Source organism: Tachysurus vachellii, chromosome 7, assembly GCF_030014155.1.
Source record: "Tachysurus vachellii isolate PV-2020 chromosome 7, HZAU_Pvac_v1, whole genome shotgun sequence".
Lineage (NCBI taxonomy): Eukaryota > Metazoa > Chordata > Actinopteri > Siluriformes > Bagridae > Tachysurus > Tachysurus vachellii.
In genome coordinates, this window is record NC_083466.1 from 10,830,048 (window position 1) to 10,847,287 (window position 17,240).

Sequence of the window (17,240 nt, forward strand, 5' to 3'; positions counted from 1 at the left end):
GACGCGCTCCGAGAGAAGGCCATTAAAATCAATTTCCTGTTTTCGTTTTCGAAACTTATGTTGGTTGGTCAAATCGATTCATGCACTAGATTTTCGAACAATAGAAGTTGTATTAGTTGTTTGAAGAGTAAAAAAAAAATTGGTTCGGTCTTAACGCAAATTTACAACCGGCAAGTCGGTCGGACTTAAAGCAAAAAAAAGAAAATTTGAGTCGGTCCTAAATTGACAGGGTCGGTCGGGTTACGGCAAACAAGAATATTTTTAAGGATGGCCTAATGTGGTCGAAATTATTTAAGTGTGGATACAGTTTGTTAGATATCAGACATTTCACCTTGCTGCCATGTTTCCACAAAAAAAACAAACAGACAAACCTTCAGAAAAATCAGACTAGTATCTAGAAGCATCTGACTGCTATTAAACACATGAAATTCACCAAAACTCATAAAAATCAAGAATGAGTTATTATTTAGCTGTACAAATATTTATGTACTTGGGCTCTTCTGCAGCTTGGATTCTAGTTTTAATTTTGAGCTCATCTCTGGTTTTAAGTGTCTAACTAGTTTAAAATATTCTTGAATTGTGCCCTTATTAGTCAATTAAAGTTTGTGTTATGTTGCGTATGTGCATTGTCTTGCACCTTCAACTCAGAACTTTCGTCTTTTATAAAACTTTTTGCTTGGTTTTTGATTACGTGCCTGTTTTCCCCACTTTGCTGTGCTGTTAATTGTGTCTCTTATCCTATGTCTTGTCTCACGCCATGACAACAATTACTGGATTTCCCTTAATGAAGATTCTGAAACGTACATCTTGTTCAGGAGGTGAAAAATCTCTTTGCTTTTGCACGGCCCCAGGGCAAGTAAAAGCCAAAGTGTGCTGTTCAGTCCCATGACCTGATTGCCTAGAAAATAATTGACTATATGCTAAATTAATGAGTAGGAGCTATCAAAATGTAATAACATACCGTACAGTAAAGCTGATAATGACATCTGTGTGATTTATGAACAATATAAATATGGAAAGATAACAAAACACTGGAAGAATGTATTTTAACAAAAAGAAAGAAAAAAAAAAAAAAAAAAAAAAAAAACACACAGAGCTCTTTAACAGAAAACAGTTGGAAATCTGTAAATATTTATCAACCAAGTACAGCATCGCTGTTTGACTGAAAATGAAATTAATGTACTGTACATTTTCCCACCAAATTATTATTTATTTATTTTTTTTTCCCCAAGTGCTGACTGGCTGTTTGACTGAAAACTGAAAAAGTTATTGCACAAGATGCACTTCATCATTTTAAATGCAGAAACATATAACCCACAATTGCCAGGCATTTAGTCTCCCTTATTAATGTCCATAACATAATCTAAGAGACAACTTGCAACTATTTACGGAATAGAGATGGCTCCATAGAGAAAACGCTCTCTGGCCTTTTCCAGGAGGATTGTTTCAAAGTAAACAGACTTACAGGTCATTATGATGTGTAACAGATGACATTATTATGAGCTCTCTTATAATCTCCAGCTTATCTGTATGTCCATTTCTATCAGGAAAACACATGGAGAGAAAAAAAAGCATGACTGTTAAACTGCAATAGTTCTATGATTTCGCATACTGTTGAATTCGTGAATGAGAGAAATCTTTAATTCTATAATACACCTCTCTTTCTTTCCATCATCTGACAGGCTGAGTGGATCTCTCCATGGACTCCAGATCCATAAAAAGAAAGACAGAAACTAAAAAGAGACAAATGATAAGACTTATTTCTGTACTGCATCAGGCCTTAACATTAATCCACAAAAAAGTCCAGCATTAATATTTCAGCGGTAGCGTCTGAACATTTAATTTCATATTACAAATTGAACCTTCCAAATTCAGCAAAAACACTTCAAGAGGGAAGGAACTGAAAAAAGGCATAATGGGAATACATTTGTAATGCTCCCGTTGTTTGAAGAATGTCTCGTCACATACGAGACTCCCACTCAGACAGATGTGATCTGCCACTGAGAAAGACAGGAGGAGGGAGAACGATGCAAACAAGGCGTGAAGGATTCCTTCAGAAAGAATTCGAGCAAAACCCCTGTACATATTCATCAGTGTCTTTCATTTCACTGCATTCTCTAGACTTAAAAGAGCTATTTTTAGCGAGCTCATGCTGTGCTCAGCCATGGGGCACTGTGGTAGGTCTGAACGTTCAGAACGCAAACACAATGCGATATTAGAGTTGCACTGGGGCTGCTGTGTAATTCTTGAGGAAATTCAGGAATCACATCTTTTTGTCATCAAATTTAGTTGAAGATTCTCAAATCAAGATTATTCTATTTTGCTAAAAATAGCTCTTTTAAGTCTAGAGAATGCAGTGAAATGAAAGACACTGATGAACATGTCCAGGGGTTTTGCTCAAATGCCCTCTGAATTTACCTTCGTAACCAAAAGCTGTAACTGCCATCAACCCCTTCACCTTGTCCATACATGCACCCATGACCAACATGCAGGATGTTTAGAATGGTTTTATACTATAAACATATACTTCAATATGCAATAACCAATTATTTCAATAACCAAGGCATTACTCTTACGCTCAGTCTTGTATACGTTTTACAGTGTGCCGTCCTGACTTATTTTTAGGTCTTCTTTTTGCCTCTCTTAATTTAAGACGGCAACGAGCAACAATTAAACATAACACCCTTCAGGAATTAGAGTCGCTACACTAAATTTTGTTACATTCTATTCAATCACAATAAATGCTCTTACCTTGCCTACATTTATTCAACTCATCTGTTACTGTAGCAGAGAGTAGTAGCTATATTTTCCTAGCAGATATTTGTGAATAAACAGCGCTTCCGGATTTATACGTGAAGTCCTAAGTTGTAACAGATTTCCATCACATTAGATTGTCAAGAGCTTGCTGTGTCTTCGCAAATTTATAAGGAAACCATCGACATTAACAGTCAGTTAAATAATTAGTCTGTATTTCTGTTCTGGTGCCAAGGGTGTAAACTACTAGTGGGGAAAATTTACTCTTGGTAAATGTGCTGTGTGTAATGCGTCACAGATGAGTTTTGAGCATGGCAGCATATGTGCACACATGACTCACTCACCCCATTTACACACAGAGTCAGAGTTTGTTTAGTAATTGGAAATGCCAATGTTTGTTTACGACAAATTTGTTCCCACTCACAATACACAAGGAATTTGAGTCATTTTAAAATTCACTCCCATGCTCTTAAACCGAATGGTTCTATCGAGACCCTAAAACTCAACATAAAATGGTTCTTTCACTTGCTTCAAACATGGAACCTAAAATGTGTGTGTTTGTGTGTGTGTGAGAGAGAGAGAGGGAGGGGAGAGAAAGTTGGCAACAGAGAATAAAAAGGAATAGCAGCATGCTCTTTTTCACAACCTGTGAAAATAAAAAACAGACGCGAAGCTGTTCCTGAACTGAATTCTCCTGGGAAACAAAACATCACATGAGTACACCTGCCTTTGCTGTAACAGTACTGTACGTACGAGGCCTTCATTTATTCATTCATGCGTAGGTCCAGCTGTGGTTTCCAGCCTAATGAGCTAAGCATAGAGCTAATGAGAATGTGTATATAAGGAAACTCGTGCTTATGGAAGGAAAACTCAGAAAGTCAGCATGTTTGGTGTTGCATTCGCATGAGATCAGCTATATAAGTGACAAATTAGTTATGAAAAAAAAAGTTTAAATTCAAAAGTAAGCAGAACTTTTGTGTTCAGAATAAGTGATGCAATTGTCAATTCATTTCTGTGAATGCAGATTTGGGATCTATAATTAGCCAAAAGAGAAACTAGCAGGGAAACACTCTCTGACATAATGACATGAGGTTAAAAAAAAAAACACACACACACAAAAAAACAGTTAACTACTATTTTAATCTCCCATTAGGTATACACCATCAGGTTGAACAGTACTAAATCTAATGAATTAAAGCATTACATATTACTAATCTGTTTTATTGCAGCACCAGTTCTTGGGTACAAGCATTCATACAAGATTATCCTGACCTAAAGTCTAACGCATACATGCATAAAAGCTCGCATCTCAAGATGTGTATTTACGATGTGCACAGACACGCTCCATCAGCAGAGTTCACAAATTCCTTGCAATTGTATTTGTTAACCAGCCAGGAAAAAAAAAACATGACTGATGGATACTGAAAAAGCTTCATCCCGCCGCCCTCTTTGACATATTCTCTGATGACTCATCTTACTGCTGGACAAAAAAAAAAAGCCTCACATCCTTACAGACATATGTTTCTGCTTGTTCAATGTCACATTAAATACCACATATAGATGTAAGATGTGTTTTTCTGCTAAAAAACCCCCTCCAAAATGTGAGCTGGTACTGATCTGATAATATTGTTGTACATTTCAATAATAATAATAATAATAATAATAATAATAATAATAATAATAATAATAATACAGGGCCCTGTTTCATGTAGGCATGTGCTGTCATTTACGTACTGTCAACACAGACAATGTGTGGTGTTTGGTTAGCTGTCTGTAAGAAACGGCACAGAAAATAAACACACCTGTTTTGGACGTGAAGCAGTTCAGCATGCTTGGGGGAAGTACAGCAGAATGAGGAGCAGTACAGCACAATGGGGTGGAGTACAGTGCAGTCGGGGGCAGTACTGATTGTTAGAGGGGCAGGTGTAATACAGTGCAGTGGACGGCACTACAGAATGGTGGGGTGGCAGTTCAGTGCAGTGGGGAGCATGACAGTGTAGTGCAGTAAGAGGGCAATTTAGTGATATTGGGCAGAAGAGGCTGGTTATTCTCTACCCAAATGAGAAAGTCCAAATTCAGCTAAGACAGTACTTTACTTAATAAAATTGTAGTGTGATGTCCGTGCATGTCTCAGTAGCATGTGCACTGGGACTTAATCTGACAGCTCTCAGGATACAGGCAAAAAGCTGTGGGTCACATCGGTGTGAATTCCATGTTTCATATAATTGAGATTTGGACATAATGTAAGGCCAAACTGTAGTTTATTTAGAACAAGAGCACATACTCCAGATTCTTTGATCTTAAAATGTAAAGAGAAACAGAACACTCATTATAAATGTAGTAGGAAAAGGGAATCTGATGCACACTTGTGTAATTTCTAACAAAACAGTTCAACTGTTATTGGTCCTTTCCAGTTCACACGATTCTAGCTGTGACAGAATGCTACACCCGCTATAAGGCCATTGATTTTTGAGCATATCAAGTAGACTGAACAATATATTGTTGTGTTGTCAAGAATCTAACCCTTTTTTTACCAGTTCTGGCTTGCTTTATTTGCTTGACACAGGTCTGATATAAAATTAATCAGGACAGTGTTGGCTTTGAATGAGATGCTTTTCCCTCTGATGGGATAACCTTACACAGTATATTAGTGGTTGAAGATAACAGCTTCTGATTTTACACATTTATGAACAAGCACTTGGGAAATCTCAGAGTTGAGATGATTTCTGCACCTTCAGTAATTATCAAATTACTGCCCCTACCAACTACAAGCTCTTAAATCCCAGAGTGTCTACTTTCATATGAGCCATTAAGCCCCACTGTGGAGTGTGACATGACAAAAAGAATTCAATGCTGAAAATGGAAACCCAAAGGAGTGCCAGGAGAGGTCGGGAAATGAAAGTAAGACTGGATGGATTCTTAAAAAGGGTTATTGCTCCCAAGCAGATATGACTGGGTTGAACACTACAACCTAAAATAAAAATACTTTGACCAAAGCAGGGTAATCACAAAAATCACTAAGCACTGCTAATCGAACAAGTCTATAAGCTTCTTCTGATGAGGACAGAGCCAGAGGCTTCTCAAATGGATTAAAGATCTCCACACCCACCCTAAATATAAATATAACTTACAAATAATCTCTATTTTAGCCACACTGTTGGCTTTTGTTATTATTATCATTATTATTATTATTAGTAGTAGTAGTAGTAGTAGTAGTAGTAGTTGTTGAGGCTTATTGATTAAAAAAAGATTTAGATGTGCTGAGCATCACGTCCAGGCCTCTTCGGAAAGATGAAAGAAAGCACTGCAGTGTGTCTGGCCAGTTTATATAAAACAAATGCAAGGACTCTAAATAACAGATTTTGCAAATAATTTAATACATTTCAAATGAAAGTTGCCTTGAGAACGTGAATAAGCCACCTTGAAGATAAGCTCCGTTTCTAGTTACAGCAGTCAAGACAATGGATTATTTCCAGTTGAATTATTACAAATTGTTAAACTTGAATTCAATATCCAAAACCTTTCATGACAACTGGAGTTAAAGACAAAAAATGTGTTCACATCACTTACTGAGGCCACTATAGTTTACAGTCCATAGCTTCCATATGATCATCCAGAATCTAGCAATGGGATCTGAGCCACTGCTCTGAGAGTCTTAACTAGGTTGAATACAATCTTTTTTTCATTCATTCATTCATTCATTCATTCATTCATCTTCTACCGCTTATCCGAACTACCTCGGGTCACGGGGAGCCTGTGCCTATCTCAGGCGTCATCGGGCATCAAGGCAGGATACACCCTGGACGGAGTGCCAACCCATCACAGGGCACAAACACACACTCACGCAATCACACACTAGGGACAATTTTCCAGAGATGCCAATCAACCTACCATGCATGTCTTTGGACCAGGGGGAGGAAACCGGAGTACCCGGAGGAAACCCCCGAGGCACGGGGAGAACATGCAAACTCCACACACACAAGGTGGAGGCGGGAATCGAACCCCGACCCTGGAGGTGTGAGGCGAACGTGCTAACCACTAAGCCACCGTGCACTCTTTTTTTCATTTAAGAAGATAAAAAAAAAGTTTTTTTGTCCTCATTAACAGGCTACGTAGTGTTATCACAAATCCAAGCAATATAACTGTACATATACTGACACACACAAAAGAATTTTGAGGCTAAAACCAAAGCCAAGATTCAGTGAAGATTACTGGTTTACAAACCTCAGGGGCATCAATGGGTCTTCTGAGAACCAGGGAACACCCGGGGGAAGGAAAGTGATTAATCCTCTTAAGTTCTACCAAAAAAACCCCAAAAGTAGTCTAGGTTAGTGAGTCAAATTACCCTAAAGGCTAACAAAAATGATTGAAGCTGCTCTCAATTCCAGTCACCATTCTCAGGTGGTGACCCAAATTGAGCTCCCTGAAGGAAAGATAAATGTCTATGGATTTCAAAGTGCTTTATAACTTAACTCACATAACGAGGAGACTTTATACAGATTTCTATTCACTGGGATGAGGCTTAATATTCTGCTAATGAAATATTTTAAAAATAATAACAGTAATAAGTCAAATGCTCTTCACTGGATAGTTGAAAATAATCGGTCTCTTTCTCTAACTTTTTATGTCTCCCTTTCTTCATCTTCTCTGTCTTAATCGTTTTTCTCCCTCTAGCCATCATTTTCTCTCCATCGCACACACACACACACACACACACACACACACACAATCAACTTCGTTCTGTTTTTTTTTTGTCTTTTTTAAATCTTCACTTGTTCATCTTATCATTTGATCGCTGTTCATGTTTTATTCCTTGCAAATATAAATGCTTCAGCAGTGCATTATTCAATTCATCATGCCAAATACAGCCCCTTTTTACTGAACTGAAATTGATAAAATGCTAGCTATAAAAGCTTCTTCTATGATTCCTACGATCATTCATCATGCTTTCAAATCAATTTAAAATCCACAAGCGCAATTTCACAGTACATCGTTCTTATTCCACCTCACACCAAAGATTAAGCAGAGAGCATCCATGTCGTTTATTTATTCAACACTAAAAGTGAATATAACATGGCACTGTATTACATCAAAATGATTGTTGTATTAGATTAAATAAAGCTATCCAAATTTGTGATGAATTGTACCCTAAAGTTTATTGCTTATGCTGGTTTGGTTTTGAGGCATTATATATAATGGCTTTCACAAAGGTAAACACTTGGGGGAAGGGTGCAAATGTAAGTTGTTTATAGAATTACTAGTGTCATATAATTAGGAACAGTTCAAAATATTAGAAACACATTAAAAAACTAAAAACAAAAGCAAAACTAGACTTGGCGAAAAATCCAACAGACGTCAGGCAGAAAGCAGGGTCAAAACAAGCACAGGTAAATTCAGCAATGAACAGGATCCAAACAAGTGAGAACAGAGAAAATACTCACTCTCTCTCACTCATTTTCTACCGCTTATCCGAACTACCTCGAGTCACGGGGAGCCTGTGTCTATCTCAGGCGTCATCGGGCATCAAGGCAGGATACACCCTGGACGGAGTGCCAACCCATCACAGGGCACACACACACACACACACACATATGCATGTCTTTGGACCGGGGGAGGAAACCGGAGTACCCGGAGGAAACCCCCGAGGCACGGGGAGAACATGCAAACTCCACACACACAAGGCGGAGGCGGGAATCGAACCCCCGACCCTGGAGGTGTGAGGCGAACCAATAAACCAGTTTTCAAGAGCAAGAAACAGGCTTGATTAAACATAATGAACGGGAGAGAACTGAATATACTTTGCATAGGGCAAACTAAATAATAGATATTAACTAAACACAAATGAACACAATTAGAGCAATGATGACTGTGAGCGTGGGAGTGCAGGTGGTTGCTGGGAGTGAGAAGCCATGGCGGCATGTGGTGATGTGATAACAGTAAAACATCATACTGACAACATGAACTGCAGTCAATAGCTAAAAGTGAGGTCAGAAAATAAATCAGTACGTGTGGAAAAGGCTTTCAGCCGTATAATACCTTGCATTGCTACCAAACATACGCTACCTGTCAGAAAACTACACACAGCACCGATAACAAAAAAAAATGGAATTACTTTTCTAATTAGGTGAGATGTCAATACTACTATCTGGGAAATAACCATGTCTAGAAGGATGTGTAAATTACTTCAGTAATGCTTCAGCTCACTGATGGAGCTGCATTTTGGTCCACTTATAAGTCATTATTTTCTAAATCACATGTAATATTCAGTTACTGTTCTGTCATTAATTCTCACACACAGGGTCTGAGAGTAATGTTAAGCTTCAGCTCTGTCGCTCAGCATTGAAGGCTCCTTCAGGTTCTGTACCTGAGCTTCATTTCTATTTAGATCACAGAGCTGGGAAATGAGGGGAATCCCTACACTGAGTCCCTCAGCTGACCTTCAACACATCACAGAGACAGAGAGAGATTTATATCCTTCTCAAATCTCTCTGTCAATTACTCTCCGTTATCTCCATCACCCACTCTCTATCTCCCTCTGTCTATATCTCTCCATGTTCCATTATACTCTCTCCATCTCTCCTTTTTCTTTCTCCCCATCTCCAGGTCTCTTTCCATCTGTCTCTCGCACACGTGCGCACACACACACTCCACCTGCCACACACCACTCACTCTACCCCTGTTCTCTTGCAAAATAAAAGACAAGCAGATGAGCCACCTTCCTCTTGCACACAGGACCTCAGTTTCTCAGAAGCCTATTAAGGATTCACACCGAGTCAACCAAGAGGCATCATACTGATACACAGACAGACAGCGACAGAGAGACACACACTCGATGAACAGCTGACAATGAAAGCCCTGACACACATGAAAAGGCAGTGCTCAGCCTCATCATGACATTGGCAAACTGAGTCACTGTGTGCCAGAGAGGTGAGGAAGCTGTCCAGACAGCTCATGGTGTGGGTGATGGAGTGTGGGCCAAGACTTGGTGAGCAAAACAAAACATTTTTAAAACCGATCGTTGTTTGCATACACAGTCTGTATGCTGTCTGAGGTGTGATTTATTTTGTTACAGCATTTCTTGCTTAGTATAAGCATTTCTTGCTTAGAAAACAATCCTCCTCGATCAGGCTGGGTTGATGCATTTAAGAGAATATAATCTAAAATATTATATTGCTCCCAGTCTCCCTACAGTATATAAGACAGACCTGTATTAAAAACTATTGATACTCATGACCAAGGTTTATTCATACAAATTTATTTTTTTCTTATACAATAGCTGTCTCACACTGTATGCAGCGGTAACTGTATGTTACTATGGTTACGACTGTTTCAAGCCAACGCGTTACATTAGAATAGTGATTAAACCGAGTGGAGCGACATGAAGGCTATCTACACCGGTTTGTACACACACCTTCCAGCCAATCAGGATTGAGTATTCAGAAAGCGCATGATTTAAGTCAGAAATGAAATGAACAAATATGCCTTTGTACATATACAGCCTGTTTAAAGTATGGATAACATTTATCGTCACAAAGCTGATTATCCTGCAGTAACACCATATCACACAGTATATTTGCCATTTTTCCGATGATTACAATTTCTTTTTTTATTAACATGTATGTGACGTACTTTTTATCTGTTTACAAACTGTAGACGCCAGCAATTAAACAAAACAGGGTCGTTAAAGTAAAATAATCCTCATTGGACTAATACTATGACATTTTTATTCATCCATATTTCTTTTACTTTTCATTTTGACATTGTTTTAAACCACTACCTTTATATGAACTGAATTCTGGGCAAATATTAGCTATATTATTAATATTAGCTAAATATATAGCTACTTTAATGCTCTACAACATACACAGAATGATTGTTGATTAACATACATGACTATTTAAAAAATAAATGCTAACAATTAGCTGCATTTAAAAAAAAAAAAGAAATTGAGAAAACGTAATCTCCTCTGCCAGTTTCCCAGTTGTAATAATGACTTTGGTCACTCATGCAACTTCTTAGGATTGACTTAGGAAAGTCATATTTATGATGATCCCGTACCACTTAAAGGCTAAACCTTTGCTTCATCACAACACTCGCAATTGCTCCAAACAATGAAAGCTTTAAACAATCAGATTTCAGAGCTCACCCCTGGCAGACAGCTTCTTGGTGTTGATAATTTTAGCAGCGTACTCCTGTCCACTGGAGATTTTCATACATCGTCTCACCACAGAAAAAGCTCCTCTGTAAAGCATAAGAAAGGAGACAAGTGTTTTAAAGACCATTGATACTCATACTCATGACCAAGCAATAAAAAAGACCAATATTCATTCATGCACATTTCTTTTTTCTTTTACAAAAGCTGTCTCTGTCACTGTAACTGTTTCCAAGCAACACATTACTTTAGAATTGTGATTAAACTGAATGGAACGATATATGCAGTCACCGGTTTGTACACACACCTTCCAGCCAATCAGGATTGAGAATTCAGATAGACTATGATTTAAGTCAGAAATTAAACAAACAGATATACCTTTATAGGAAAATAATCCTTGGTAGGATTTAATACAGCCTGACCAAAGTATAGATAACATTAGCTTTCACAAAGCTGATTATCTTGCAGTAACACCATATCACACAGTATTATATTTGCCAATTTTCCAATGATTAAAATTTCTTTTTTTATTAGCATATATGTGACGTACTTTTTATCTGTTTACAAACTGTGGACCCCTTCCAAAAACGAAAATTAATGATACAAATATTGTAAATATGTTGAATTTGACTACAGTTAGGACCATAAACTGATGGATTTTATTTCGTTTTTCGTTTACTTTTTACAAATTTCGTTTGGGGGAGCTCCAAAGTTAAACTATGGTACTCCTGCACCATATGTATAAAAGTTAGCAGATCTAATAATATAATATAATATAATTATAATATAATATAATATAATATAATATAATATAATATAATATAATATAATATAATATAATATAATATAATATAATATAATATAATATAATATAATATAATTATAATATATGAATAAACAGACATTATGGCACTGTTCAGATTAAAAGGAGTACATTATTATAAATCTGGGATTTGCCTATTATCTGGCACTATTTTCAGAGTCCTGCTGTTACAGACAACTTAACAGCTTTTGACCAATCAGATTCAAGGATTCGGCTGTGGTCTGGAATTCGAAAAGCACCCATATTATTAACACTGGCACTGGAAATGTTTCAGTTATCTAATGTGAAAAGCTATCAATCAGTTTGGAGCAAATGCATGTCTGAGGAAGCGCATGGCATTAGATATAATTAAATGTAATTATATGTCATAAAAGGAACCCCCCCCCATTTTTATTATATAAATTAAATGACATTAAATTAAATTTTAATGACATTAAAAAACTAACAAGAAGTTAAAAAAGTATTTACGGTGAAGGTTTCCGGTGAAGTAAAACTGGCTCCAGCATTATTCCTTTACACACGGTGTACAATCATAGTTATAGAATAGACCGAATATTCATAACTGAGTATTTGTTCTGAAGCATTTTTAATGGAGAATCAACATTACTAAACAATTTAGTCTCAGAAAACAAGTCTATGTTTAGAATGAAGGTTCTTAAAGACAAATATTCTGACTATCTGAATCTTCTCTTCTTCTGGACCAGATCTTTCACCAAATCTGCCTTTGTAAACCCTCGCCGGCATCACATGCAACTTTTCTTTAATGTCCCAAAAGGTTAGCATTAGGGTAACTCCACATCAAGGGCTTAATGCATAGATAAATAGGCTTATAATAGTGTAGCCGAAGAGGTCAGTTACTCCGTCTCATAATGGAAAGCAGACACTTGCAATAAAAAGCAATTTTATGTCTAATGCAAAGATAGATAGAATTTAATGATAGATATAAGCATAATACACTTTAATGCACAAACTGAAGCCATTAGTAAGAATCAAAAGACATTCAAGGATTTTAAAGGGCATTTAATAACTATAATGGTTGATACTTTTGTAAAGATCTGCATGAAACACTTCTAATATAGAAGTGCTGCACTGCTACACAGACACTACAGTTTCCCTCGTGGATCATTTAAGTGTCATTTTGAACTGAAGAGTTCAGTTAATGTATTCTTGTAATGCAAATTGGACTTCGGTCTCTCTCTACATCTCTATACGGTCTTATTTTAACCCCTGACCCCACTGGAAGCCAAACCCGATCCCTCACCCTCTAGTATCCCCCCCCAGTCTGTTTTCACTTTTGTTTGTTTTTCTGCACATGGTGAATCCATTAATGTTTAAGATTACCTAAGCATATAGTTAGATCTATTTTCTAAAGAAATAGCAATACACCAGGCCCATAATGAGTAACAGTACTGAGACAAATACAGGCAAGAGACCCTGTCATCCAATCAAAGCGGACATAAAGCATATCACCATAAACCCACTGAGAGTCACCTTACTGTAAGGATGTCAGTATTAGACAAATATCAGGCATCAGCCAGTACTCATCAGACACGCATAAGGGAATTGTATTAAAAATCAGAAAGGTTCAGATCAGTGATTTATCTAAGATTACTCTTGTGTTTTTAAGTGAGCATTTTATGTCAAGGTCATAGTGTGTCCAGAGTCTATCCCAGGAATACTGTGCATGAGGCCTGGAATATACCCTTAATGGGACATTACAGTGCACGCACACAGACACATGTCACTCACACAAATTCAAAAATTCATTCACTCACTCAATCAGGAATTTAGGGTTGCCAATTGACCTACTCTCTTGTTTTTGCAACGTCAGTTGAAACCAGAAAACCCCATGTGAACCCCTTGAGGTGCCAATGTGCTGCCTGACCAACAATGCATTTTTATTTGAATTATTTTAAAGTTCTACAAAAAGTGTGTGTATGCTTCTCTAACGTAAGCCGTCCGGTCTGGTGTAGAATAAAATGAGAGCTGAACTGTCATGTAAAAGTACTTCTGACTACTGAATTTTTTTTTTTTTTTTTTTGCCCCAAAAACCCCAATACACATTTATATAAATAGTTTACACATATATATCATCATCACATAGCTCTTCTCATGTAGGCTACAGTATACATTAATAACAATCCTACAATTTCATTCAGTGCTGGCCAATCAGAATGCAGCACAGCAGAGATTGTATGACTCTGATTGGGCGACGGATCCTAAACACTGTAACCTACGTGTGGAGAAGTCCTCGGTTTGATGTTTTATTAAGCAATGGGGTGTTTAGTGCTTCAGGCAATAATCCAATAAACACTAAGACAGCGCAGCTTCGGAGTTCATATAAAAATATGTTTCTTGCAAAATGACAGAATAAAATGGTGAATATTTTTTATTTAGTTTTTTATTTTTTGCATGAGTTTATAGGACAAAAATGCAAGTAGAAAGTAAACTACGTAAAGCATTACAAATAGATCAAAAATAATAAATCAGCATCCTGAGCAATTAACCTCAAATCCAGATGGTTTTTTTTTTCCATGTCGTTTAAAGTGCGCTCTTTAACTTACTTGCCCAATTCTTCATAGAGCTGATATTCGTCGGTGAACCTGGTACAGGTGGTCGCAGCCATGCTGAGCGAGACGTCCAGGACAAATCTGAGCAGCAATCAAGTCTTCTGTCTCGCTTCCTCAAGCTGAGCTTCACAAAATGAAAGTAAACGCCTAAATGATGAAGAGAAGGAAAAGGTCCAGTGTGTGAGCTTCAGGTCAGCTTTCTGCGCCTGCAGGAGTGTTCTGGCTTCTGTTCTGCAGGTGATTCGCTCTTAAGTGAAGTTGGGAGCGTCGACACCGTACCTCTGCTCCTGCGGCTGCTCGGACGTAAAATGATCCGCTTTCGCCTCTTCCTGCTTAGGTATAGAGAGCCTTAATATCCGCTTATACAACACTTCCCCCTCGCGGCAAACGCGGGAAGTACCTCTATATTTCAGCCATATTTGCGTAAAGTTGAACTTTTCTCCAGTCTTGTCTCACCTCTGGACACACATCTAGTCATTAATGGTCATAGCCGAAAGTCGCCAGGTTTATAATTTAAAAAATGACAATTTAAAATGAACGGTTTTGGTTCAGTCGCTTTGACGCTGAAGCACCAGAAAGGCTTTGTCACTTTGTCACTCTAAATCAGGGCTCTCAAGTGTCACGCTTTGAGAGTGACAGTCACTCATTTCGGTCTTTTGTCACGCTCTCCCTCCACACATCGTATTTCTCACGCAGAAAAACGTATTATTTATCATATTTAATATGCCGCAGCGCCCAAAACGTATCTGTCCGCATCGCTGTCTCTATGGAACCGGGCAGGAATCAAGCGCGTCTCACCTGAAGCTCTTAGCCGACCCTGACACATCAGCCAATCAAAAAAAAGAGGCTACACAATAGCCGATCAGAAAATAGCACTATTGTATATGGGCAAGATTTAACGCAACAACCAATGAAAAAAAAAAAAACATATTCATTAGAGAGGGTATTTTCGATGGTCGGTTTGAACAAAACCTCAACACGAAACAGCTTGTCTCTGGATGGGACATTGTCCTCAGTCATGACCCTAAAAATGTCTGGGCTTGAGCCGAACTGTTTTTAATGGGAGCAACGTTAAAAAAGATAAAGTAGTCCAAAAAGGCAACAAACACTTAGAATAAACAACACCAGTCATAATCTCTCTCTCTCTCTCTCTCTCTCTCTCTCTCTCACACACACACACACACACACACACACACACACACACACACACACACAAACCCCCCCTCACTGCCAAAGGTCCAGAATTTAAGTTGTTTTTTTCATGTGATTATTATCATCATTGTTTTAATCAATGCTTGTGACAAATATTCTGGGTTGCTGTTTCAAATTAATATGATACATTATTGTAGCTGGACGTGTGTAGCTGGACATGGCCCTCATCCATACACACTATGGCATGGCAGTCAACCTGGATGAAGCTGTGAACATATTCTCCAAATTGCACCCAAGTAGACTGGAACTGACCAGTGTACTAAATCCATAAGTGAAAATAATTATTATTAATACTTCAGTAAAGTTCATTAAATCTGTTCTGTTGTTAGTGTGGTCTTTAAACTTATGAACTGTGTATGGACTTACCAAGGTGGTACATGAGGAAGCAATATGACAACAATGCAGTAAATAATTTAGGTGCATCAAAAAGCGTGCTCTTTAACATACCAGCAAACAAGCTAATCCAGCACAGATTAATGCAAAGTTAATAAAAGGAAATTGAACAAATACTTAGTATTTGGTTAAATTGTGGTCAGTGATCCTTACCAAACACAACACCTACATTGTTGTGTTTTTATTATTATTTTTTGTGTGTGTGTTTGGTGTCCGCTGGGGTGGGGCTGCGGGGGTGGGGGGTCCTCTGGGGGGTTACAGATCCTTGTTCTTATTTATAAATTAATTATAGGTTATGTAATAAATCCAGTGGTCCTGGGTTAGAGCCTGTAGCAGAGATGAGGATGTTGAGGTTCTCTTTAGAAGTGATGAGGATGGAAAAGGGATTAGGAATGAGAACAAGGTCAGAGGTGACCCCTACTAGCCCAACATAGAAGAATTAATCTAGTGGTGCTTAAAATTTAGAATTTATGTTATAATAAATTGGAACAGAGACTAGCATTCCAGACTGTGTTCGATCCTGGGCTCAGGCTACTGTCTATGGAGTTTCTGTGTATGTTCTACGCATGTTTCGATGTGCTTCCTCCAGGTTCTCGTGTTCCTCACAAAAACCTGCCAGAAGATGGACTGGCTAAAATGAATGTGTGTATGTACTGTGATGAAGTCCAATCCAGGACGTATTCCTGACTTACGCCGATTGTTCCCAGGATCTGTTCAGAATGTGTTGCACAATGCAGTACTCTCAGCTCAAAGCTTATATACTCCATCTAGTGGACAAGAAAAGAAACTGTTCAACCTTTTTTTATACGATGGCATATGGGCAAAAGCCCCAGTCCACAAACTACTGTTATTTCTTTTTTGTCTTAGGTACACAACAAAATTCAACAAAAACACTATAATGGCCCTAATGTGTTGGAAGTAAGGTGTTGTGTGCTATAGTATTGAGATTTTCCTAGGAGGTCCGGACCTGTTCCAGCATGACAATGCCCCTGTGTATAAATCAAGCCACCTTTTCCCACCATTACTGCTTGCCATCGTATATTTAGCAATAATTCCAGAATTTCTATGTGACAAAAAAAAGGGTAGGCCGATATTTGCACAGTACAGTACACTTACTCATGCTTAGTAGCAACATGAACTTGATGACTGGACACATCTATTTATCAATATACACAGATCAGCATCCAGTTGAGCCAATTTAACTTTAACTTTATCAAATCCTATTTTATATATCCCCACTACATAGGAGTTTACAAACTACTAAAATAGTTGCACTAATTAACAGTTTTAAAATAGTTTTATAGTTGTAACTTATTTTTACACCCAGTAATCAGGT

At 37.8% G+C, this 17,240-nt stretch overlaps 1 protein-coding gene across 8 annotated transcripts in view; it reads right to left on the minus strand.

Annotated features, from left to right (window-relative positions):
• The window catches only part of camk2d1 (calcium/calmodulin-dependent protein kinase (CaM kinase) II delta 1), a 67,254-nt gene extending 52,640 nt beyond the window's left edge, over positions 1-14,614 (minus strand). For 5 of the 8 annotated variants that reach the window (XM_060874237.1, XM_060874236.1, XM_060874233.1 and 2 more), the window contains exons 1-2: positions 14,294-14,613; positions 10,901-10,995 (exon numbers count right to left, since the gene is read on the minus strand). In XM_060874237.1, coding sequence (XP_060730220.1) covers positions 10,901-10,995; positions 14,294-14,355 — 157 coding nt within the window. In that variant the 5' untranslated portion in view covers positions 14,356-14,613. Of the gene's footprint in view, positions 1-10,900; positions 10,996-14,293 lie in introns of all 8 variants that reach the window. The other 3 variants (XM_060874240.1, XM_060874239.1, XM_060874235.1) reach the window with 2 other exon arrangements.
• Positions 14,615-17,240: the final 2,626 nt, after the last annotated feature.